A 23,999-nucleotide genomic window follows, 5' to 3' on the forward strand; every position below is an offset into this window, starting at 1 on the left:
GCTAGGTTGGCAGGAGCTGGGACTGAGCAACAGGAGCTCACCCCATCGCAGGGATTCGAACCGCCAATCTTCTGATCAGCAAGCCCAGGACGTAAATAAGAATATGTGAGAGGGGGTGCTGTTTTTGTGTTATTATGGTATATATCAAATTGTAAACCGCCCTCTGATCTTCAAATGAAGGGTGGTATAGAAATAATAATAATAATTAATCAATCAAATTAATAACCCCCCACGTGCTGGTGGCTGCAGAGGCAAGCCTGATGATTGTGGGCATCAGCCCTGCTGGACGGCTAATCCTGGGAAGCGACTGTTGTTGTCAGCATGTCGTTGTTGTTACAGGGTGAGGAGCTGGTTACTGAAGGGGGGAAGGGGGGCTCTTTAGTGCTAATTCCAAGGGGAGGGGGCAGTCTTTGTGTATTTAGCACAAGAGCAGGCTGGGGGGTTCAGAACTGGAACAGGGAGCCTTAAGGCAGGACCCGAGCTATGCAGGGGAGAGAGGCTGCCCAGAGAGCCTTGCATGGCTGGCTGGGGTGGGGTCAGGACTTAGTGGCTGCGTGGCAAGGGGGTGGGAGAGGGTACTGCTGCTCCGATCCCTCCAGGCTCCCCCCTCTCACTCATGGCTCATGCTCTGCCTTTTGGCTCCAGAAATGTGTTTTGTCTCTCTGGAAAGTGGGAATGAAAAACTACAGGAAATGAACATCCCGCAAGGGAGGGGGGAGTGGCGGGGGAGCCCCATTACCGTATTTGCAGGGCTATAGTGGGCAACAGAGGAAGGAAGCAGGGGTACCGTAATTGCATTGCAGATGCAAAGAGGCAGGGTAGTTGTAGATGCTGCACCTTAGAGAGTATAGAAAAGAGAACTTTGGGTGACTTTGCACAGCGGTGAGGGCGCCCTGGGGAGGTGGGGAGGTAGGGCAAACTCCCAGAATGAGAAAAGACCACAAGAGGCAATCACTGCCATTATTAAAACCCTTCAAAGGACATCAGCAAAGAAGGCATAGTGGCCCCCATATGATAATGCTAGGGAACAGGGTGGGGAGGGGGTGTGGCATATAGGCCATACATTGAAAGCACGTGCCGCACAAACAATGCTGGGAACTGTAGTTTGTGTAGGGTGCTGGGAATTGTAGCTCTGTGAAGGGGTAAACTGCAGTTCCCAGAATTCTTTGTGGGCAGTGGAACGTGTTTTAAATGTATGGTGTGTACACAGCCTAAGTCTTCCTTCTCTCTGAATGTAACATTGAGCTGAAGTTCTATGCATACTTACTTGGACCAAGCCCCATTAGCCCCTGTTGGATTTACTCCTGAGTAAACATGCACATAGATTAAAAAGAGCAACAGGGAACAAAGTGACCTAATCTTGGCTGTTGCTATTCTGATGATGTAATAAATGCCCCCTGACCATAGCTGGCCCTTTTGGGTGTCATGCATCCAAGAGGTGATGTCATACATAGCATAAGGTGGTATTCTGGATGCGGGTGGAGAAAACAGATGCTTCCCACCCCCTGAAGCACATCTCAGGCTGCTCAATAGTGCACCACATCTTCTTTGCCAATCCCTTCTTGTTCTGTGCGATGGCCACCCGGAAGCTGTCGGATTGGCCTGATCTAGAAGAAAGGAAGAGGAGGCTCTTGGTCTAGACTCCTGCAATCCAGTTTGGTTTGTGGGTAGTGGATCCTGCTGCGAAATTGCTCTTCCATTGATTCTGGCAGAGGGGGTTTAAATGGCTGTCTGGGGCCCAACTGCAGTGCTTTTTGGTGGAGGAAGTAATGGCGGACTACAATGGCTCGCTTTCCTTTCTGGGCTATACAATAGGGGAGAGGAACCTGTGGCCCAGCAGACATTGTGAGGCGCCTACTCCTAACAGCCTCAGCCAGTGATCAGGCATGATGGAGCTGTAGTCCAGCATCTTCTGGAGGGCCTCAAGTTCTCCAGGCTTGTTGTAAAAGAATGAATGCTCAGCTGCATGTGGCAACCAGCTACGTGGCCACCTGTTCTCCTGGACACATGCCCCTTGTGTCCAACGACAGGACTGAGAAGCAAGACAATGCTGAGTGCATGGGTCTCAGTGCAACCTGGGCTGAATCATTAAATGCCTGGTTTTACCACACCTTTTCCCTCCCACCTCTGCTGCGATCCCCAATAAGCTTCATTAATGACAAACCCCCAAATTTGGGATCCCTTCCAAACCCTTTGTAGAGTTTTGTAGTCAGATTGTAGGGTTTGGTAGGGTGAGACCCATGTTTTCTGGGGCTTCCCAAACTGAGTAATTGATACTTCAAACCAGGGTTTTGTAGTTAACACCCAGAAAGCAACAATTGTCTGATTCACTTCAAACCTGTGCCAGTGTTTTGCACAAAACGATTACAAGACCCAGAAAAGGTTTGGAGGGGATCCAGAATTTCAGGGTTTATAGTTAACTAAGCTTCCTCTGTGTTTTATTTAAGCAGTCCCTGTGTGTGAGCCCTGCAGTTTCCTAGGGCTAGCTGGTTTGCCCCTTCTGCTGCTTCTCCCTCTACCACAGCGCTATCAATTTTTTTCCATATATAGACTGAGTCTCCAGCCATGGCTGTGCACTCAGGCTTTGTCCATAGTGTCCTCTCTGCTCCTCCCTGTCCCTAATCCATTGCTATCTAGGAGGCTGGATCTTCCCAGTGTAAATAAGGATGATGTTAAAGAGATAAAGGGCTTAGAGTCCAGGCAGGGAGGGGTGCGGCTGGAAAGCAGCAGATTGTAGCAGGGAAGTTATGGTAGCTGGAAGCGGGCTGGCTGGGAACTGGTCTTTACTTGGCTGTCCCAGCACCAGCACACAGGCAGGGTGCCCAGTCTCCTCCCAGTCTCTGTCTCCCTTCCATGCCTCTGGCTCTGAAGCCAAGGGCGGTGGGAGAAGGTGAGCGGGACCCGCTGCATCATGAAAACCCCACCACGGGCAGGGGGGCGCACGGACCAGATGCTGGGGGCAATGGGGGATATCCTGACATCGCTGGCGCTACCCAGCCAACAGTGGGTAAGGGGGAAAGAAGACTTGGCCAAGGCAGCGAGGCAAGGAAAGGGGCAGACCTGACTGCAGAGCGGAGGATGTTTGGGAGAGGCGGGAGATGGATGCACCTCGAGGGTTGTTTGTGGGCCAGCTCTCTTGTTGGTTGCGGTCTGCCCAGGAAGGAGTGCTGTGCTTGAGAGGCGGTTCTGCTGCCATGCTTTGACTGTGCATTTGAGGAAAGGTGGGGGGGTGGTGGCAGGGATGGCAAACAGCTCCCCAGCAAATGAGGCTGGTCCTGTCAGAAACCCTTGGCTCCTCACCATACCCAGTGTGGAAGAGACTGAAACTCCCTGGCCAGAAACTAATATGTTGCATCTGGCCTTTTGTACAGCACCTAGCACACAGACATCCCCAAAGGAACATTCTCTACTGATCCCTTGGCTGAGGCGTGTCAGGGTGCCTTGTGGTGCAGATAGACACTTCTGTTTGTTTGCTTGTTTTGAAAGTCTGCAGTTGGCCCCAGATCAAAGGTTTCCCAATCCTGCCTGCCTAGGGCCCTTTCTCAATCCTCCAGGCACCTCCAGCCCTGAGGACGAGGGAGCGAGAGCCTCTCTCTGCCTTCTGTTTTCCTTGCTTCTGACTAAGCTGAGATCCCTAGGCATTGGGGTGAGTTTTCCCATTCCCCCCCCTTGTTATTTAATGATTCTTACTGGCCCCTGTGATGTGGCAATGTGCTCTCTGGGGATTTCTGTTCTGATCTTTTGCTCCAGGCTGGAGCTGTGCCTCCCCCACCCCCAGCGCTGATATCCTCAGTCTGGGATGGAAAAGTCAGCTTGTGGGGTGTGGGGTGGAGCAGTACTGCAGGGTGGGGCAAGCACAGCTCGAGTGGAAAAGTAAAGCTTGGAAGGTTGGGCTTAAAAATATATAAATATATTCCCTTTGGAAATCTCCAGTCTTTGCAGAACTAAATGGGCTGCATTGGACGAGGCTGGTAAGTTACTGGGAGGGCTTTTCACAGCAGAGTACAGTGTTCTGTGGCCTCTGTGGGTTTTGTGCAGTACAGTGGGGGTTTTGGGTCTTTCTGAATCAGCGGTGGATGACACTTTTTGGGCTGGAAGGTTGGGAGCCCAGCAGTTAAGTGGGGCCAGAGCCAATGACAAGCAGTGCCAACTCATTCTTGTTTTGACCCCATTGTCCTCCCTGCTGAGTTCTGCAAGGGCAATGCAGAGACTAAGGAGAAGGAAGATGTCAGGAAAGGGCCCTCCTGGTTGCAAGGAGGAAGGCAGGCAGGTGGCGGCTTAGCGGAGGGCAGACTGAGGTGGTTGGGGCACTGCCCCCTTTGCCCTGAGGGACCGGCCTCCCCTGTTCTGAACTGTCCATAGTGGGGGTTTTGGCGTTATACTGGCTAGAGAGCCCTTTAGATGTTGGGGGGGGGGGTTTGGTGTCACTGGGATCCTCCAGTTTCTTGGTAGATCACACTTCATGGGCATCTTGACCCATTTTTATCAATGGGGCTTTTTAAAGGGGGGGAAACCCATGCCTGTCATTGAGACATTGTTTCTTCATTGACTAAAATGTATTCTCAGTTTCAAATTGACTCTCTTTCACTTTCTGATTCGCATTAATGACAGTAGCCCATGGCGTGCAGACGTGGAGCAAGAGATCACATTTATGTAATACTTTGGAAGCACCATTATACCACTCTAGCCATCCTGGAGAATCCTGGAGATTGTAGTTTGTTAGAGAGTGAGAGGTCAACGCCCTTTGAAACAAAACAGTGCCCCTTGTGGTTCTCAGGACTCCCCATTACTGTTGAAGTGATATAATTGTGATTTCAGTGCATGGCGTGGATGTGACCAGGGAGAGAGAGGAAGAAAGAAAGTACAGTAAATTCCAAAAGACAAATGTGCTTTCCAGTTGGCCAAGGTGATAGCTCTGGCTTCTCATTTGTGATGCAGTTTGAATAGGTAAGAAACTGCTGGTCCAGGGGTCTTCTCCAGGTACTAGGAGGGACCTCTCCTGTTCTGACATTCTCCACATACTGCAATGTTCAGGGGAAGGAGCAGCAATTGCAGATTATGTCTGGCCAGTAAGCCAAGCCAGCAGCTGAGTACACCTGCCCAAAGGCCCTTTCTGTATCAACAGGTGGGGGAGAACATCCTTGAAGTCCACTGAGTTACTGAAGGCCACCCCCCTTAGTGGACTGCATCTTGCATGGTAGCACTTTACTAGCTCACAGAAATCTTTCCTAGCCTATTTGCACAGCCACGTCTTGCTTGCTGTCGCAGGTGAACACACACTGGCCCATCCCCAGAGTTTATCACCATGGAATCTGTAATCTGTAGCATTTTGCTGGCCAGAAGGAGAAAAGAAGTCAACTTTCTCCCCCAGGTAGTCACCTATAGGAGAACTTTTACTCACTGCGGATAACCAGATTGTGGGGATGGGCTATTTGCAAGCCTGATGTGATGAAGCAGGTGGGTGTCTTCTAGCATCTGAGTTTTGCTGGATGGGGTAGTGACCCTTCAGCATGGAACATGGGGTGGAGCACATGCTTCTCTAAGGGCACGGTTGCTTTATATAGGCTTAGTCACATGCCAGAACCCTGATGGCTCTCCAGCATCTTCTGCCTGAGGTGCTCACATCCACTCTGCCTAATGGTAGGGCCAGCTCAGGCTATATGGAGTCGGGTGGCAAGAGACAAAGGAGCTTCTGTAACTTTTAACAGCTGCGCAGGCATACTAACTTGTTATGCCACAGTGCTGAGAGAAACTGTATCTCCTGGGATACTTTTTCTCCACACCTCTAAAAGATAGATGAGTCCTGTCTTCCTTCGGATCTGGTCATTCTAATCTGGAGGTGTTTGAAGGAGATGTCAAATCCCAAGAAAGAGGCCACAACAGTGAAAGGGGTACCACAGAGTCAAGTGATTAGCAATAGACTGCAGGACAGGCAGAATAAACTATTCCTTCCCCCCCCCCCCGCCCACCATGCACGTTTAATTTATTGGAACTCTCTGCCACAAGGTGTGGTGGCTGCTGGCTTAGATTGTCATGAATTCATAGGTGATGCAACTGTTGATGGATGTTAGCTGCAGCTCAGGGATGTGGCCTTTCAGTTGTCTTGGACTACAATTCCCAGCATCCCTGACTACTGGCCACACTGGCTTGGCCCCATGGGAGTTGGAGTCCAACAAGTTGGAGCCATTCCTCTCGTCTTTGCACCGCTTTCACTTGAGGTTTCCACACATATTTGAGGCGAGTTAGGTGGCTGCCAGGCAGGGCCTTCTTAATGATGGCACCTCAGTTGTGAAATGAACACTCCAGAGAGGTCCACTGGTGCTTACTTTGCTGTCCTTTTGGCACCAGGCAAAGACCTTTCCATTCTTCTAAGCCTTTTATAGATTCAGTTTTTATCCTGCTCACAAAAATATAATAAAATATTTTTGGCCGAAATCTATTTGCTCTCCTTTTACCCTCTTGTTTCTGCTCTCCTCTTATCTACCTGTAAAAACCTCCTGTATCTTCCCAGTATCTACACACCATCTTCCAGTCGCTTAGTCAAAAACCTACTCTAGGGCTCTGACTTCCTTCTCTCACAACAAAGAGCATTATAAAACACAGAAGCCTCAGATCTGCGATTACAAACTACCCAGTCATGCCAAAAGTCCATTTGGCCTGTAAGATAAGGCTATCAATGGATGCTGGTCATGGTATATATTACCTGCAGGCAGGAGTGCCAACTTGAATAAAATATGGGAAGGGAGGGCAGGTAAGCCCCGCCCCACATAATAGAGCAAAAGACACACACACGCACATACACAAACACACACCCCATTTGAATGGTAACGCCCATCACCTCAAATATTTTATTGGGGAGACCTCTGCTCCTGTGCCTCCAGGCTTCAGAGGACGTCTGCCTCCCCCTACCAGTTGCTAGAGACTACAGGCAGGAGAGTGCTGTTGCCCTCAGGTCCTGCTTGTGGGCTTCTGGTTAGCCTTTGGGGTGTCAGAATGCCAGACCAGATGGACCAGGCCAGCTAGGTTCCAGTTCAACAGTGCTTCCTAAAGTGGCCAGATGAATGCACCCAGGACACCCAAAACCAGGAGTTGAAGGTAATGGCGTTCCCTTGTTGTTTATCGTCAACATTTGGTATTCCGAAGTATATTTTCTCAAAACTTGGGTGTGCCTTTTAACTTTCAAGTTAATAGCTACTGATAGGCCTCTCTCATTCAGTGGGAAAAGAGAGTTCATTCTTAATCTCTGTGGGGCAAGACCTCTTTCTCAGCTCCCCTTCCCCACACTCATCCCAACTGGGACCATCTGCATAATATAAAACATGGACTGGATGTCTCCTTTTGCAAGGCTTTGAGAATCCCAGCTTCCTTGTCTGCTCTGATTCTCTTAAATGTAAGATTCTAGTCCTCACAGCTGAAGATGCTTGAAAATGAGTTGGCCACAAAATAAGAAGTAGAAAAGAAATGAGACCGTCATGTTTTTCAGCTGCCATTATGTCTAAAGCTGTGTCAGTTTCTCCCCTCCCCTTCCCCAGGCTCTCAGATTTTTCTCATTTGTGGGAAACAACAAACAACTTGAATAAGAATATGGTGTGATGAGTGCAATATGTCTGCCAACTGTAGTTCTGGCATCCTCTGTGCTAATGAAAATGATCTGCAAACGATGCTAATTGCCTGCGTCTAAAATATGCCCATTAGTGGCTGCTCTCCAGCTTGTGATCTATATCCCAGGACCTAGGCTGATCCTCCCCATATCAAACAGCTTGCACACATCCACCCCTAAAAACCTGAACTGTTTCCCCCCTCCCGGCCTATGCTTAATTGCAGCTGCCAGACCTCTGCTCCCAAAAGGAGGGAGCTGAGATGCAGCCCCAGGCCAGCAGCAGCGCTGAGGCTTCCTCCAAGGATGACAGGGAACAGCAGCCTGTGGAAGTACAGCATGCGGCCCCTGAAGCCCAAGCCACAGAAGGAGGTGAGCATCATTGTCGCATGAATATGCTTTGTCCCGTGTTAAGCTGGCTCCCCAGCCTTTCCAGGGCTGCTGAGGGAAGGAGACAGCCTGGCCATTTCCTTTTCTCTTACCATAAGGTTACCAGATTTTTGTCAATGAATCCGGGGACACTTTTCAACTTTAATGGATTTTGTATGGGGACTGATTTGTAAATCCTGGGACCGTCCCTGGGAAACGGGGACGTCTGGTAACCTTATCTTACCGTCCTCCAAGCACCCCTGTTTATTGTGCATTCAGTACGGTTTACTGGGACGGACCTAAGCCTTCCTTTCCAATAAATGTGTGCCCCTTCGCTTGCTGCTGAAATCCTGTAAGGTTTCATGCCGCAAATGCTTCTGCGGTTTCTTTCTTTCTTTTCAGCGTGCTTGGGTTGTGCTGTGGTGCAAAAGTGCCCCTCCAGACGGCAATAACATGGTAGCACTGAGGAGGCATCACACAGCTTCTAATAAAGTGGAGTGGTGCATGGACTATCCAGTAACGCACCTTCCACTAATGCACTGTGATTACATCAATGACACGTTGCTGAATACACCTGTGAAAGACCACCACTCTGGAGGGCCCTCAAGGCATGTTCCCTCATCCCAGAGCCACCAGCACTGGTGGAAGAAGGGGGATGCAGCGGGTGCGGCCCACCCCAGGTGTCATCCCTGAGGGGGGTGGCATTGCCCCCGCCCCCCTGGGATGCTTGCCTCACCCCCGTGGGCGGCTAGCCCCACCCCTGGGTGCACAGCATGTGCGCCGCTCCAGGCTTCCCTGGGGAGCTTCCTCCATGAGTGGGCCTTAATAGCAGCTGTGCATTCATTGCCATTAGCCTAGCGCTGTCTATTGTGCCTATAGCAGTGGTTCCCCAAGGCTCTTTCTAGCCCCCCTGCCGGAGCTCCTTTAAATGGAGGGGCTAGGCTCTGACTTTTTGCAAGCATGGCATCACAGTCTCCATCACTGGAATCAGACCCTTCTAGCCTGGTCCATCTAGCCCAGTATTGTCCACCATGACTGGTGGTCGCTCTCCAGGGTTCCAGACAGGGAATATTCCCAGCCCTTCCTGGAGGTTTGAACCTAGGAACTGGCACTGAGCTGCAGCACCTCCCAAACAGATTCTTTTTGGTGGGATGCCAGATCTGAAGCTGGTCCTAGGATGGTGGGGTAACCATTCACGAAAGAGTGGTTCTTCCCTTGACATTTAGAGGATCAAGCAGAAAACCACTTGGACCCATGTTTTCTAGGCAGGGTGCAAGCGGAAGTGTGAAGGAACCCTCTCAGCCAAGGCAGGACCTTTCCTGTGTTTTGCAAACCTTGGGCCTCGTTGATCTGCAAACCTTGGGCCTAACTGGCAGGAAGGGTGGGGTATAAACCGAATGAATGAATGCTAAATAAGCTGCTATTTATTGTTTGTTTGTTTTTGGTCTGAAGGGTGAGGTAAAAATGCTTGAAATAAATAGATACATGCAAGCAGCTCTTTCTGTTGGAGAAAAGCAGCTCTGGGAAGGGCAGTTTGAAGCTAAGAAGCACAAGCTGGGTGATAACTTTTCCCCGGCCGCTTTTCCCAGAGCAGTTATTTCCCCAAAGGTCCTTTCCCCAAAAGAGGCTCCAGGCTCATGGTTATGGCAGAGGACCTGCTTTGCACCCAGAAGGTCATAGATTGAATTCCTGATCTTTTCAAGTAGGGTAAGCTCCTATCTGAAACCTGGAAGAGCTGCTACCAGCCAGTGTGAAGCAGGGATGGGGAACCTGTGGTCCTCCGGTTGTGGCTGAACTCCCAGCTCAAGGATGGTGGGAGTTGTGGACTAACAGTATTTGGAGGGCCACAGGCCCCCCAACTCGGATGCAGATTTCTGAGCTAGACGGGCAAATGGTTTTGATTCTGCACAAGGCATCTTCCTGTGTCTTTGCAAACCGACATTTGGAATCCTGCCAGGCAATAAGCGGTGGAGGTAGGGGATATCTTTCACTTGGAAATGGCTGGCAAAGCATCCATTCAAAGCATCTGCCTCCCCAGGTTGCTTTTAAGTTCAAAGCAAAACTGATGGGCTGTTATAGATGGGTATACATATATGTAGTTTGCCACTATGGTCCAAAGAAAACATGACAGTAGGAGATCTGTGCAGAAAGGAAGATTTAATACTTTACCCCCATGCTGTTTCCCTAGTTTACAAAAACCCTCATCTCTGCTAATTGCCCTGTGGTCTAGTTGTACCCTAAATCATGTATGAATGATATTGCAGTGCATTCATCCGACTCTCAGAGCATCATTTTGGAGATTGCCTTCAAGGGATTTCCCCACATTTGTGTCTTCATAGCCTAAAAGCTGCTCCCCACACTGTTTCCATGCTGTGGCATAAATACATGTTTTGTCAGCTTGTCCCAAGTGACCAGTCGTAATGGAAGTATGAATAAGAAAAATAATCATAGAAGTTGGCTGCAGGCTGCCCCTGGGCCAAAACTGTCTCAGTAAAGGTAACTGACTATCTTGGCAATCCAAATCCCCCTCCTGGGTCATCTGCTATGCTGTGCTGTGTTGCCTGAAATGGTTGGTGCTCCTGAAATTGTAGCAAACACCTTCATATTGGCAAGGGGCTTGTTGTGTGTCATGCGTTGCCATTGTGTTATTGCTGCTTTCCTATTGACTGAAGGCTAATTGAGATGATATATCGGGGAGTTTTTTTTTACATCTTTTACATGCTGTGTAGCACTTGAGACTGTGGAAAGGACAAATCAACAACATGGAACTGGGAAGAGGAAATGGGGACAGAGGGGCACTGGTGGCAATGAAATGGGCAGCATGGAAGTGCAAGTGAGTTGTTCTTCCTGATAAGTGGGTGAGCCTTTATTGTAGGGATGCGGGGAAACTGTGACCCTCCAAATGTTGCTGGACTCCCTCCTCCTTGACTGTTGGCCATGCTGCCTGGAGCTTATGGGAGTTGTAGTTCAATAACATCTGAATACCCACAGGCTTCCCATTACTGCTGTGGGGTCACCAGATATAGAGTTACTCTAACCTAAAAGTTGGGTGTGGGTGGCGCTGTGGGTTAAACCACAGAGCCTAGGACTTGCCGATCAGAAGGTCGGGGGTTCGAATCCCCGCGATGGGGTGAGCTCCCGTTGCTCGGTCCAGGCTCCTGCCAACCTAGCAGTTCGAAAGCACTTCAAAGTGCAAGTAGATAAATAGGTACTGCTCTGGCGGAAAGGTAAACGGCGTTTCCGTGTGCTGCTCTGGTTCGCCAGAAGTGGCTTAGTCATGCTGGCCACATGACCCGGAAGCTGTACGCCGGCTCCCTCGGCCAATAAAGTGAGATGAGCGCTGCAACCCCAGAGTCGGCCATGACTGGACCTAATGGTCAGGGGTCCCTTTACCTTTACATTAACCTAAAAGTTACAGAGCATAGATAACCGAGGTGAAGTTATCGCTGTCCAGATAGGGTCATAGCTGGGCCATCAGAGGAGGCTGATGGAAGGCACTCCATGCCACCAAGGCCACTTGCCTCAAGTGACAGAAGTGGAGTGTAACCCCATCCAGAACAGGTTGAGCTCCACCCAACTAGTTAGTGGCTCAGTCTCATCTGTTGGCCAGTCCATTTGTGGATCAAGATGGGCGTCTTAAGAGGCTCTTAAGCACAATCAAATGAATTCCCATACCCTGTGAACCACGGGTGCATGAGGAGCAAGTCTCTGTCCTTCAACCTTGGTCCAAGTAGACACAGCACAATACATGCAAGTAGAATTCGAGTGGAAGTTTGTTTGTTTGTTTTTGTTTATTTGTCTGTTTGTTTAGAGTAAATCATAGGAGTGGGAGCCGATCTGGATTGCCTGCTTTGGGGGCAGGCAAGGAACCAAAGCCTACTTATCCCTCACTGGGGTGTGATCCAGACTGGGGTCTCATGTCTGCTGTGTCCTCTTGCAAAACAACATTTCATGAACACTGACTTGTCTAGAATGGCAAAATTAGTGAACCACCTTGTGGGGGCAATTTTGTGGATGAAGCGGGTAAGCAATATAAAGGAGTTGGCATTCAAGGTCTATTGCCGTCAAGAAGTTGTTGCTGTTGTCCTTTCTATGGGACCTCTATAAACCAAGCAGCGCCCATAAAACAAAGTAAAAAGACTCAGCAGGCTCTGCCCTCAGGCTTACATTCTGAGTAAAACATGTTGTATTAGGGGGATGTTGGGAAAAGGGCAAGTTTAGAGGAAGACGAAGAGAAGAAGCCATTTATTTTTTTAAATGGGATTTTACACAGTGGAAGGAGCCAGACACATGCCAGAAGGGGAGAGGATGTTCTAATGGTGGCAAGCAGCAAGAAAGAAAGTGTGTAGTCAAGGAATTGGGGATTTGATTCTGCCTTTATGGGGCCCAAGACTTCCAAAGGATGGAGATGGGGCATAGAAAAAGATATATTTTTTTGGCTGGCTGGGGGAGATAGCTAAGCCAGTGAGAACAAGAGAATGAAGATAGAAAGAGGGAGACAAATTCAGGAAAGAGTAACTTGATCATAGCAACGAGCAGAACAAATTAGGCGAGTGGAATAATTAAAAACAGAGGCAAAAGGATTGATGGAAAAGGCAGGAAGACCAAGCAAGAGAGCAGCTGCAGGAGTCAGTTCAAGAAGGAATGGGGAGAAGGAGCGAAAGCTTCAGCTGGCTGTGGAATATTTGTTCTTAGAATAACTAACACCTTGCAGGATGGTTTCCATGAACAACAGGCAGGAAGGGAAAACAAGCTAGGAATACTCCAGACCCATTTATGTCTCTTTAGTGATGTCTTATGTGCAGAGATGAAAATAGGAAGCTGCCTTGTGCTGAGCCATAGGCTACGGGTGAAATTCAGTGCAGCACTATGTGGGTTATGCACTCTGGGAGCAAGGCCTGCTTGTGCAACAGGATTCCCCCCCCCCCCCGTCCTCTTCCTCCCCACACCCTCCCAGCTCAGTATTATCTGCACTGACTGGCAGTAGCTCTATGATCTCAGAAAGGGGTCTCTCCCCCAGGCCCACCTTGAGATGCCAGGGGTGGAACCTGGAACTGTTGCATGCAGAGCAGATGCTCTGCCCACTTGGTTTAGGACCTTCCCCAAAGTGGGTGGAAGTGGAGGCAGGCACCCTGCCTGTTCCATCTGCTTGGCAGTCAGAGAGGTGGGAACATGAGTGTTTTGCCTTCCTTGGTTCTCCAGTAAATGCCAAGTCTTACTGCTATTAACAAGCTTCTCCTCACATCTAGGGTGCCAGGGGAGAAGGGGCGGGGAAGGAAGTCCTTGTAACCCATGTGCCCCAGCTAGCATGGTTGATGGTCAGGGATGATGGGGGTCGGAGTCCAACCACATCTGGAAGGTATCACATTGGCTACCCATTCATTGTTGTATGAAGTAAGCCAGACTCCAACAACCTGGATCTGGAAGAGGGCTGGTGGCCTCCAACTCTGTATTAGGGTCTTGGGGAGGAATGTTTTGTTCTGCCAGGAGCTGGGCTGGTGGCTCTGTTTCTCATCCAGAAGCAACCTTAATTGACCATTGCTGTGGCCTAAACAAGAACAAGAGTAGCCCTGCTGGCCTTAACATCCTGTTCTCACAGTGGCCAACCAGATGTCTCTATGGGAAGTCTGCAAGCAGGACATGAGTGCAACAGCCCTCTGGCATTCGGAGGCAGGATGCCACGGATACTGAAGGTAGTTCACAGCCAGCATGGCTAGTAGCCATTGATAGCCTTAACCACCTTCCTCTTTTGAAGCTATCCAAGCAGGTGGCCATCGCTGTGGGATAGCAAAGCTGCCGCCTGCTGTATTTCCAGTGAATCCATTATCTGCGGCTTTTTCTCACCCCTTCAGAAGGTTTTTGTCAAGTGGGAAGTAGAATAGCCACTTGAGCAATAGTGATGATAGGATGATCAGAGGATGATCCCAACCCAGTCAGATGGGCAGATGTTAATAATTATTAACATTAGTATTAGTACGTAGCAGGGTTGTTTCCACCCCCTCCCAATGTTTCAGATCTCATTTGCACGTCTGCCTACACATCCGTGCGGTTGGATGCCCCCTGTCTGTCCACACCAGAGGGTTGAGAAGGGGTGTGGATATCTTCATATGGCTTATGTTTTCAAATCAGATCAAAGCCGGTTTGTGGTAGAGGTGAAAACATATAATAATAATAATAATAATAATAATAATAATAATAATAATAAATTATTTATACCCCGCCCTCCGCAGCCGAAGCCGGGCTCAGGGCGGCTACCAACAATCAAACAGTACAACAGTACAACACCACACAACACTCTAAAACCATTCAGTATAAAATTAACTCAAATCAAACCAATGGCAACCATTGGGCCAGAGCTCCGCGAAGATTGCCGAAGGAGGGAGTCAGGCTGTGCCCTGGCCAAAGGCCTGGTGGAACAGCTCTGTCTTGCAGGCCCTGTGGAAAGATGTCAAGTCCCGCAGGGCCCTAGTCTCTTGTGACAGAGTGTTCCACCAGATTGGAGCCACAGCCGAAAAAGCCCTGGCTCTAGTTGAGGCCAGCCTAACCTCTCTGAGGCCTGGGACCTTCAAGATTTTTTTATTTGAAGACCGTAAGTTTCTCTGTGGGACATACCAGGAGAAGTGGTCCCACAGCATTTTTCAAGAAACTACAAGATAGATGTGGATTGGGGCTAACGCCATGAGTTGAGTTCACGGCTCAGTGGGAGCATGCTGGACACAGATTAAACAGGAGTGTCTGCACAGCATAAGGGTGTGATGACATGTGTGTGGCTCAGTCCCTTTCCCCAAGGATATTCTCCTGCACCCCCAGCTTAGTATTGCTACAAACTGATTGGACTCTGTTTTCCCCACTTACCAATGCTAACCCGGTGGGCATTTTAGAAAAAAAGTGTCTTGACATATGTCCATGAAAGATTGCCACTCTCCTTCCTGCCCTGCCTCCACAGCAGATGTACAATCCACACACACACTGCTGCTCTGCTTCTTGTTTCTGCCACTCTTCTGTGCTCTTTTTATCTACTCTTCCCCAGTTGTTGCTAGACTACAGTTCCTATCATCCCTGACCATTGCTATGCTGACTGGGACTGATGGGAGTTGGAGTCCAACAACATTTGGCAAGCACCAGGTTGGGGAAAGCTGCCCTCTATCTAAGCTGATTTGCCATCAGATCTTACCGTGTGTGAGAGATCCAGATCTGCAAACATTCAGCCATTCTCCTGTTCCAGTGGCATTCTGGCTGCAGTGAGCCTGGTCCTCTCCCTTGCCTCCCTCCTTTCCCTAATTAATTTAACATCCACCCAATTAATTTAACATTCATTTCCTCCTGGGAATTGTAGTTTGGAAGGGGAAGGAGGCAGATGAATAAAGCTTCTGAACAGATCATTCTTAGCACCTTCCAAGAAACCATGGCAGCTTATGTAATACAAAACCAAAATAAGTTTATGATCAGGGACATAGCATTACTAGCATATAAAAGGCTTGAGGAGTGACGACTGGTGAGCATATAATAAGCTCTTTGAGAATTGGAGTTTATTCACGAATCATTAGCATATAAAACCTCAGGATGATGTATGGCTATATGTATTATATTTATATAAATCACTTGCCATATACTGTGTTAATCTTAAGGGCATATGAACATTAGAAAACTCTTAGGCTCTCTGGTTCCCCCCCTTTCTGTTTGCTCTTACTCTCCTTTGTATCATTTATCAAAAAATATTGTTGACAATGGTAAACTTGTCTATTGATAGTGGATTGCCTTTAATTCTTTTTTGCACTATTTTTTGTTGTTGCTGCTGCAAATATAAGCCTTGCAAATGTGGCTACAGGGTGAGGCAAGTACCTAAGACTGTCAGGGTGCTTATATCCAGAATTATAATTTATTTAACTGCATCTATACCCCACCCCATTGCCAAAAAGGCTCTCAGAGCAGCTAACAAAAATCAGTACTAAGGCTGCCAACAGGCTCACAGTCTAAAAAGGCATGACACACAAGGAAAAAAGAATGGGAGGGAGGAGAGGAAAGCAAGTTCAAGCACAAGTTCATAGTTGCAGCTGAGGTCAGTGGCTGCTCTGGTTGTCTTGGCTTTCGCCAGTATCGATAGTAGTAAGAAGCAACCATTCCTGAGATCTTAAAACAAAAGAGCCAGGCTTTGAGCTGTGCCTGAAATCAATGCTCACAAGAAGCCTGTCCTTGTCTCCCCCAATATTTTTGGATTTACTGTGACAGAAAAGGGCCCTAGAATGCTGAGTTGGTAGAGTGGATTGTACCACATCAAATTGCAGGTGAAGGATGTCCTTTCTGAAGGCTTCCTTATCTAAGGAATTTTGCTGCCAAGGAGTATGGTGGAGTCTCCTTCTTTGGAGGTCTTTAAGCAGAGGCTTGACAACCATATGTCAGGAGTGCTCTGATGGTGTTTCCTGCTTGGCAGGGGGTTGGACTCAATGGCCCTTGTGGTCTCTTCCAACTCTATGATTCTATGATCCCTGCAAGTAAAATGCACAAGGGGGAAAAGGTTCTGTCCAGACCTATTTCCTCATTTGACTGCTTGTGTAAACCAGCCCAACAAATGTGAAATTGAGTTCCAAGTGCCCCTGGGAAGAGATTTAGCCTCTGGGCACCCCATTCTCCCAAGGCCAACACTAGCCATTGCCTTGTGCTGATTCTAAGAAGCTAGGAAATGTCTTCAGGTGAATACTCAAGCAGCTTGTATAAGGGCTATATGCTTCAGCTAAACTCTCTAAGGCAGGGAGAGGGAACTTGTGGACTTCAGATGTAGATGGACTATGGCTCCCATCATCCTTGACTCTTGACTAAGTTAGCTAGCGCTGATGGGATTTGGAGTCCATCCTTGGTCATGAGGGAAATAGAATTCTGTTCCCCATACATGTTGTTAGGGGAGGGTGGTTCAGTGCATGTGGCAGGGAATGAGCTCTCACACACCCCTCTGTGTGAAAGCAGGGACATGGTGGCCAAAGATGAATGAGGTTCTGTGTCTTCATATAATGAAAGGAAGAATTAACAGACTGTGCACTGGACTGGGACTGCTTTATAATGCAGCCAACATTTCAGACACTCACCAAGCACTTTTGTGTCACATTGTGGCATACACACACACTGTCATTTTAACTTCACCACAAGCCTGCAAGGTAGGTTAAGAGTTAGTGACACGCTTTGTGCTTAAGCAAGGATTTGAAGCTGGATTTTCCCAGTCCTAGTTTGACAGTCTTAACCACCACCCTGACTTGGCCAGTCGCCACATGTATCTGCTTCACTTGAACCTGGGGCTCATAAACGCAGCACTCCTGATTTGTGCACATCACAAAACGAATGTGTGTGTGTGTGTGTGATTGTCATGTGACTGTTTCCACATGCATTCTGTTTTCCTGCGTGGAATTGCTTTCTGCGTAGGAAACGTGGAACATTTGCAAGCAGCCCTGAGCTCCCACCCAGCACCCATTCACCCACCCTTGCACACTGGGGACAGGAAGCAGCTGCGCAAGGAGGCCATCTCAATATGGGATAGATCCTGGGGGTGGGAGTAGGTCTGCCTGGCTCTTCCCACACCTATATATGGAACCCTGATTCTGTGTGTGTGTCCGTCTGCCTGCGGAAACAAAATGCAACGCTGCTGAACCCCCGCAGCCGAAAGGCAGGAGTTGTTTGTTGCCCATTCCTGGGCATTCCCTAACTTTGTGCTTTCTGAATATTCGCCCCCCCCCTTTTCCCTTGTACGTGCGGAACCCCGCTTCTGATATGTTCCTTCTCTCCCCTCTCCCCCACGCGGGCACGATCGTGGCTGCCAGCTCCTGACCCCGGCGCTGCGCCCACGGAGTCTTCCTCTTCCATCTCTGCCCCCCGCTCGTCCTTACCCTTCGCTCGCCTCCAGGGCAGAGCTCTGCCGCCCCCTCGCCCGCCGTGCCCGCTGCAGGCTCCGCTGCTGCAATGGCTCAGCGGGGCGGGCGGGCGGGCGGGGGGTGGAGGCGGCGGCGGTCTGGCTCTGGGAAGCTCTGGAGATCTCGGTGAAGACCGAAGGCGGGAGGCAGAGATGCTGGGGGTGGCGGCGGGAGAGACGCTGCAGAGGCTCCTCCCCGCCCTGGGCAGCACCAGCCCAGCCCTGTTGTTCTGTCACTGAGCGCAGGGCTGCGGTGGCGGGAGTCGCCCCCTCCCGCGGGCCCCCTTCCCCGCCCGGCCCGCCGCCGCCGCCGCCGCGCTGCCCCTGCTCCATGGCTGGCACAGTGGGCGACAGAGCCCAGCGCGGCCGGGCGGCACCATGAGGGGCGGGAGCCAGCAAGGCTGCGCCTGCCACCACTTGTTCCGCAAAGTCCTGGCCAAGTGCAGCTGCTGCCCCTCCCGGGCGCGAGGTGAGTGGGGTGGGGCGGGTGGTCCTGGCAGCGCCGCTGCTCCCCCCCTCTCCCTCTCCCCCCGTCCACTTTCTCTGGCACGGTCAGGGCCCTGATTCTGCCCTTCTGCCTGCAGAATGCGAGCCCGCTCTCCCCTGCCCACCCCCTGGGTGGGTGCCACCTGCCGGATAACCCAGCACTGCTTCCTGAAGTGGGCACCAGCATCAAGCAGCAGGGCAAGGGCGTTGTCCTTCCTCCCTGCTGGGCAGCCTCACCTGGTGGTCCTGGCTGCTGCCATCTCTTTGGAGCCACTCTCAGGCCCCTTTGCTGGGGCATCTTCATCTCCTGCTAGCCCCTACCACTAAAGGGCATTTGCTTTCTATGCTGGGCATCTCTGCGGTTCACCGGTGCCAAGGCTCTGAGGGATGACTTTCCCCTCGTGGTGTCTCTCCTTGACATCACCCCCCTCCCCTTTATACCAGCCTTCCACTTTTTGCTTCCAGCTTCTTTGCTTTCAAGCAAGGAATGGCACAACACAATGTCTGTGTGTGTGCCAAGCTCATCTTAGAGGTGCCACTCCCTTGTGGCCAGAGTTGATGGGTGCTCACAGGAAGATGGAGTGAGGTGGGGGTGGGTGGGGAGGTGCTGGGAAAAGTTTCTGGCAAGAATCAGGAACATTTGGAAAATGGGTGGTCCTATGTCTTAGCTGCCAAATTGGGGGTGGGTGGGGACGGAGGTGAGAGAAAAAGTGAAGGGTGTTTGTGCATTCTGTGGCTTCTGGTCCTTGTTTCTGTACACAAGTGTTATTTTTAGCATATATGAATATGCATACATCATGCAGAAGAGAGCATCCCTGCTTCTGTGTGTGCATGATTGTGATTGTGTGTGCACCAAAACAGTGTATTTAGAGCTGCAGAGGTATTTGTGAATTAGAATTCTTCACGCATCTCTTTAGGAGCTGTGTGTGCATCTCTGTGTACATAGGTCTGTCTCTGTGTTCTACCATGCTTGTGGGAGGCTGTGTGCACACAGATGATGTGTGTGCATGGGTGAGAGAGTGTATGTGTGTGTGTGAGGGAGAAGAGAGATACACACACTATGTGTGTGTGGGGGGGCTGTTTGCATGTGTGTAGAAAAAGCTGAGCAGGAGGAAGGTGTGTATGTGTGTTTGTTTGTCCTTTGTGCCTGTGAATGCACATCTAACAGGCTGTGAATGGATTGGCTCCGATACCCTTTTGGTGTGCCATGCTCTGTGTGCAGGCTGGAGAGAGTGTACAGCACACTGTGCATGGACACGTTTTAAAAACAGGAGCGACGCAGATTACAAAGCACTTGGTATGTGGAGATGCCAAGCCAGCCTTCCAGGAGTTGCTGAGCAGAAGGGGGGGTGGGGGTTATGGTGTGCTTCAGGAGCTGGCTGTTGGGTGCCATTACTTCCCCACTGCTTGCTACTGCCTCTGTTTCCAGCTGGACTTCATTGCCCAGAAAGTCTAGGTTAGGTTTGAAAGCCATTAAGATTGGTGATGGGGAAATGAAAGGGTTATGACCTGAGGAGCCGTAGTGGGGATGGAGGTGGTGTCAGTGGCGTAGCGTGGGTTGTCAGCACCCGGGGCAAGGCAAGTAATTTGTGCCCCCTAACCCGTGGATTTGCGCCCCCTAACCCTAACCCCCAGATGTTGCGCCCGGTGCGGCCGGCCCCCCCTGCACCCCCCACGCTACGCCACTGGGTGGTGTAGAGCCAGGAGCTGTATCCCTGGCATTCTAAGAGTTAAAGCTGATCTTGTATGTGTAGGTATAGAATCATGGGACTGTAGAGGTGGAAGTGACCATAGATGTCATCTAGTCCAACCCCATGCGATGCAGGAATCTTTTACCCAACGTGACCCTGAGATTAAGGGTCTCGTGCAGTACTAAAGATAACCACAATCTCTTCTTATACATAGCTCCTTTGCTGATCCTTATGCAGAGGCATAGCTATGGGGGGCATAGCTGGGTTTTTTGCCCCGGGTCAAGCCTCCAGAGGGGCGCCATTGAGGTTCCCAGATAGTGTGTACGCAAATGCACTGGTTATGGCACTGGTTGTATCTGTGGTTTTTTTTATTTCAGTGAATCCTTTCCCCATTGATTCTCTGCTTGTGAGCATGGGCGTAGCCAGGATTTATGTTGGGGGGGGGCAGGACTTCAGTTAAGTATTTTTATTTATTTACTTGATTTAGGCGGAGGGCAGCTGCTCCCCTGCCCCCTCTTGGATACACCCGTGCTTGCAAGTGTGGGTGGAGGATAAGCACCATCTCTTCTTACACATAACTCCTTTGCTGACCGTTATGTCTAGGACTCCCTCCTAAAGGCTTGCAGCCTGCCATGTGGAACCTCAGGATGTTGCAGAGGATTCTGGGCCATGTGCTTGGAAGCAGTGCAGTGCCCTGTCCATGTAGGGTCTTGTCCAGGCCTGTAAGGTCCCTCTGGATGAGAGTGCACCCCACAGCACACCTGATACCCCTCCCTTGCACATTGCAAAGGAAGCAAAAAACCTCACATCTGAGCCTGCGAAAGGCCCAGTGGCAAAGGGTATCTGCTTTGCATGCAGAAGTTCCCAGGATCAGTGCCCTGCATCTCCAGGTACATTTTGGAGAGAATCCTGTCTAAAACCCTGGAGAGCCACTGGCACTTAGTGAGCTCGATGGACAAATGATCTGACACTATATAAAGCAGCTACCTTTGTTTCTGTGAAGCTTGCCTCATGGAGAATCCTCTGAAATGATACAATTTGAACACTGGGCTTATTTTTGTGTGGAACAGAGCAAGATGCACAGTTGTATATCCATATTATATATGAATGTAAAGGTTCTGTGTGAATTGTGATCCTATACTTGGCTCTAGGGAGTCTTCTCATGTCTTCTGCCCAGGAAGTTCAGCGAGGTGTACATGGTTCTTCTCTCTCCCAGCTTTATCCTCCCAACAATCCTGTGAGGAAGATTAGGCAGAGAGACAGAGACTTGCTCAGGCTCATTTGGTGAGCTTTGTGACCAGTCAGGATTTGAACCCTGGTCTCTCAGATCCTAATCCAGCACTCTTATCCATTGCACCAAAGTGGAACTCAAGTAGAATCTTATTCTGGATGCTCTTCTCCTTGGGTGTTGACTCTTGATGGGGTTGCTCCCCTCCAAAGGTAACAAAGTGTGGGGAAGACAGACTAATTCTGGCACCAGTGACTTATTTGGGGGAGCCCCACCTTAATTCTATTGTTATGCTCAGACTCTAACAGATGAACATTTGGTTGGTATTAAATGATAGTATTAAATAACTCCCAGAGAGAGGTGTGGATTTTTATTTTTTTTAAGAGTGTTATATATGCTGGTAAAAGGGACCCCTGACCGTTAAGTCCAGTTGCGGACGACTCAGGGGTTGCGGCGCTCAGATCGCTTTAGTGACTGAGGGAGCCGGCGTTTGTCCGCAGACAGCTTCCAGGTCATGTGGCCAGCATGACTAAGCTGCTTCTGGTGAACCCGAGCAGTGCACGGAAACGCTGTTTATCTTCCCGCCGGAGTGCTTTCGAACTGCTAGGTTGGCAGGAGCAGAGACTGAACAACGGGAGCTCACCCCGTTGCAAGGATTCGAACCACCAACCTTCTGGTCGGCAAGCCCTAGGCTCTGTGGTTTAGACCACAGCACCACCCGCATCCATACATGCTGATATAGTGCACCTACACCTGTAAGCAGCACTGTGATTCTTCTTATCCCAAGTGTTGGGTTTTTATCTTTTCATTCATTCCCAGACGTTCTGTGGGTTTTCCTTTTCAAGTTCTCTGCTCCATTTCCACTGGGCCTCCAAGGGTTCCCAAAATTGGTTGCTGCCTGGTTTCTTTGATGGGATTGGAATTGGGCCTCTTGGGTCCAATGAGCAGCTGTAATGATGGTGGCTGTGGTCCTTAGTGAAACTGGAACAGAAGCTGCGGGATCCAGGAAGCCTGACTTCTGTTCCCATCTCTGAGAGAGCAGTTGGGACTTGTGGAGAAGCAGGAACTGGGAGAGTAAAAGCTGGTATTAATTTTTCAGAGATCAGAGGTGGTTGTCCATGTCCTTTTCCCACAGTCAACTGGATGTGCAGAAGTGTCCATTGCTTCCACATTCCCAAGCCCCCTGCCCATGGTAACGGATCAAGTGAGAGGCAAGCTAAGCTTCTATTGAGGAAAAGGGGGGCACTCGTATCTAGGAGCCCCCCCCCCACATTTAGACCTCCTGGTATCGTTGTTGTTGTTAAAATTTCAGAGAGAGGAGCTCTGTGTTGGGAGTGCAGGTTTGAGGAAAGAGTGCCTTTAAGCATGTGCAGTCTGCCTTCTCTCAAACCTTGGAGTGATTGCAGCCAATTCCGGTGCATGTCGTGGGATCTGGGGCAGACACATTTCAGCCAGGCTTAAGACTCTGCACCCCTTACTTTAGAAATTAAGCATTGTGGAAGGATGAGGGTGAGTAGGCGGGACAGACCAGCTCCTCTTGCCTGCTCCGCGCCACAGGATGTTCCTTGAGAATCTGACCCTGGAATAAATCCTGGCCCCGGCCCAGGCTTCCGTGACTCACCATTCACGCTGCAGCTGGCTGCTCCGGTTACCAACAACTCCCCCAGTTTAGATATGGCTGGAGCTGCTCCCAGATCGGGCGGTGGGGGGGGAGCACTCGATATACACTGCCCCCTTCTTTCCCCCCCCCCACCTCCCTGCTCCCTCACCCATGGCCTCAGCAAACAAGGCATGGAAACATTTCCTGCGGTGAACGCTACAAAATGGGTGGAAAATCTGTGAGGCCTACTGTGAGGAGGCTTCGGGGCTTGAGCCAAGCCAGGTATCGCCAGGGCTCAGGTCCGGGAATTGGTCTCATGAAGCAGGCAGGGACTCTGAGCTTGTGCAGAGCGTCTTTTCCTCCACATTAAGACGGCTACATGATCTGAAATAGAAGGAAGAGTTTGCAAGTCAGACAGTATCAGGTTTTTGGCAGGCCCGAGGCTTGGCATTTCTTGTTTTAGAAACTCCATTCTGGGGACGGGTGTGTGCCTGTGTGTTTCTTCTGTCAACCCTAAATAGAGAAAGAAAAGGAACATCATCAATCAAATAATTGCGTTTTTATACCACCGCCTTTCTGCCAAGGCAGCCAACATGGTCCGGCTGGATTGCAGTGAATTATCAGTCAGCACTTCTCTCTACCTCTGTGGGGTTTAATGCATTAGAATTCAGGCTATGAGAGAACAGAAGAAGAGCCCTGCTGAATCAGGCCAAAGGCCTCTCTAGTGCATCTTTCTGCAGGAGAACAGCAGCACTCGTCTGATTTCTAGCATATTGCCTCTGGAGGTAATATAGTCACAATGACTAGTAACTATTGATAACCTTATCCTCCAGGGATTTGTTTAATCCCTTTTAAAGCCATCCAAATTGGTGGCCATCACCACAGCCTGTGAATTCTTTAGTTTATGTTTGTGGTGTGAAGAAGTACTTCATTTTGTCCATCCTGAACTTCCAAACATTTGGCTTCCCTATATTATGAGAGAGGGAGGAAAAACTTCTCCATATCCGCTTACTTCACACCATGCATAATTGTTCACCTCTATTACTCAACTTTCCCCCCTCAACTAAATAGTCCCAAATCTTATAACATTACCCCTTAGGAGAGTTGCGCCAAACACTTTATTCACTTTTGGC

At 49.8% G+C, this 23,999-nt stretch overlaps 1 protein-coding gene across 5 annotated transcripts in view; it reads left to right on the plus strand.

Moving 5' to 3' along the window:
• Nucleotides 1-2,847: 2,847 nt before the first annotated feature.
• Nucleotides 2,848-23,999, plus strand: part of ARHGEF25 (Rho guanine nucleotide exchange factor 25) — a 72,780-nt gene continuing 51,628 nt past the window's right edge. Inside the window, exons 1-2 of one of the 5 annotated variants that reach the window (XM_053370866.1) lie at nucleotides 2,848-3,007; nucleotides 7,825-7,969. In XM_053370866.1, coding sequence (XP_053226841.1) covers nucleotides 2,912-3,007; nucleotides 7,825-7,969 — 241 coding nt within the window. In that variant the 5' untranslated portion in view covers nucleotides 2,848-2,911. Of the gene's footprint in view, nucleotides 3,008-3,552; nucleotides 3,647-7,824; nucleotides 7,970-17,970; nucleotides 18,331-23,999 lie in introns of those variants that run through there. The other 4 variants (XM_053370884.1, XM_053370855.1, XM_053370875.1 and 1 more) reach the window with 4 other exon arrangements.

The sequence above is a fragment of the Podarcis raffonei genome, chromosome 2, assembly GCF_027172205.1.
Source record: "Podarcis raffonei isolate rPodRaf1 chromosome 2, rPodRaf1.pri, whole genome shotgun sequence".
NCBI lineage: Eukaryota > Metazoa > Chordata > Lepidosauria > Squamata > Lacertidae > Podarcis > Podarcis raffonei.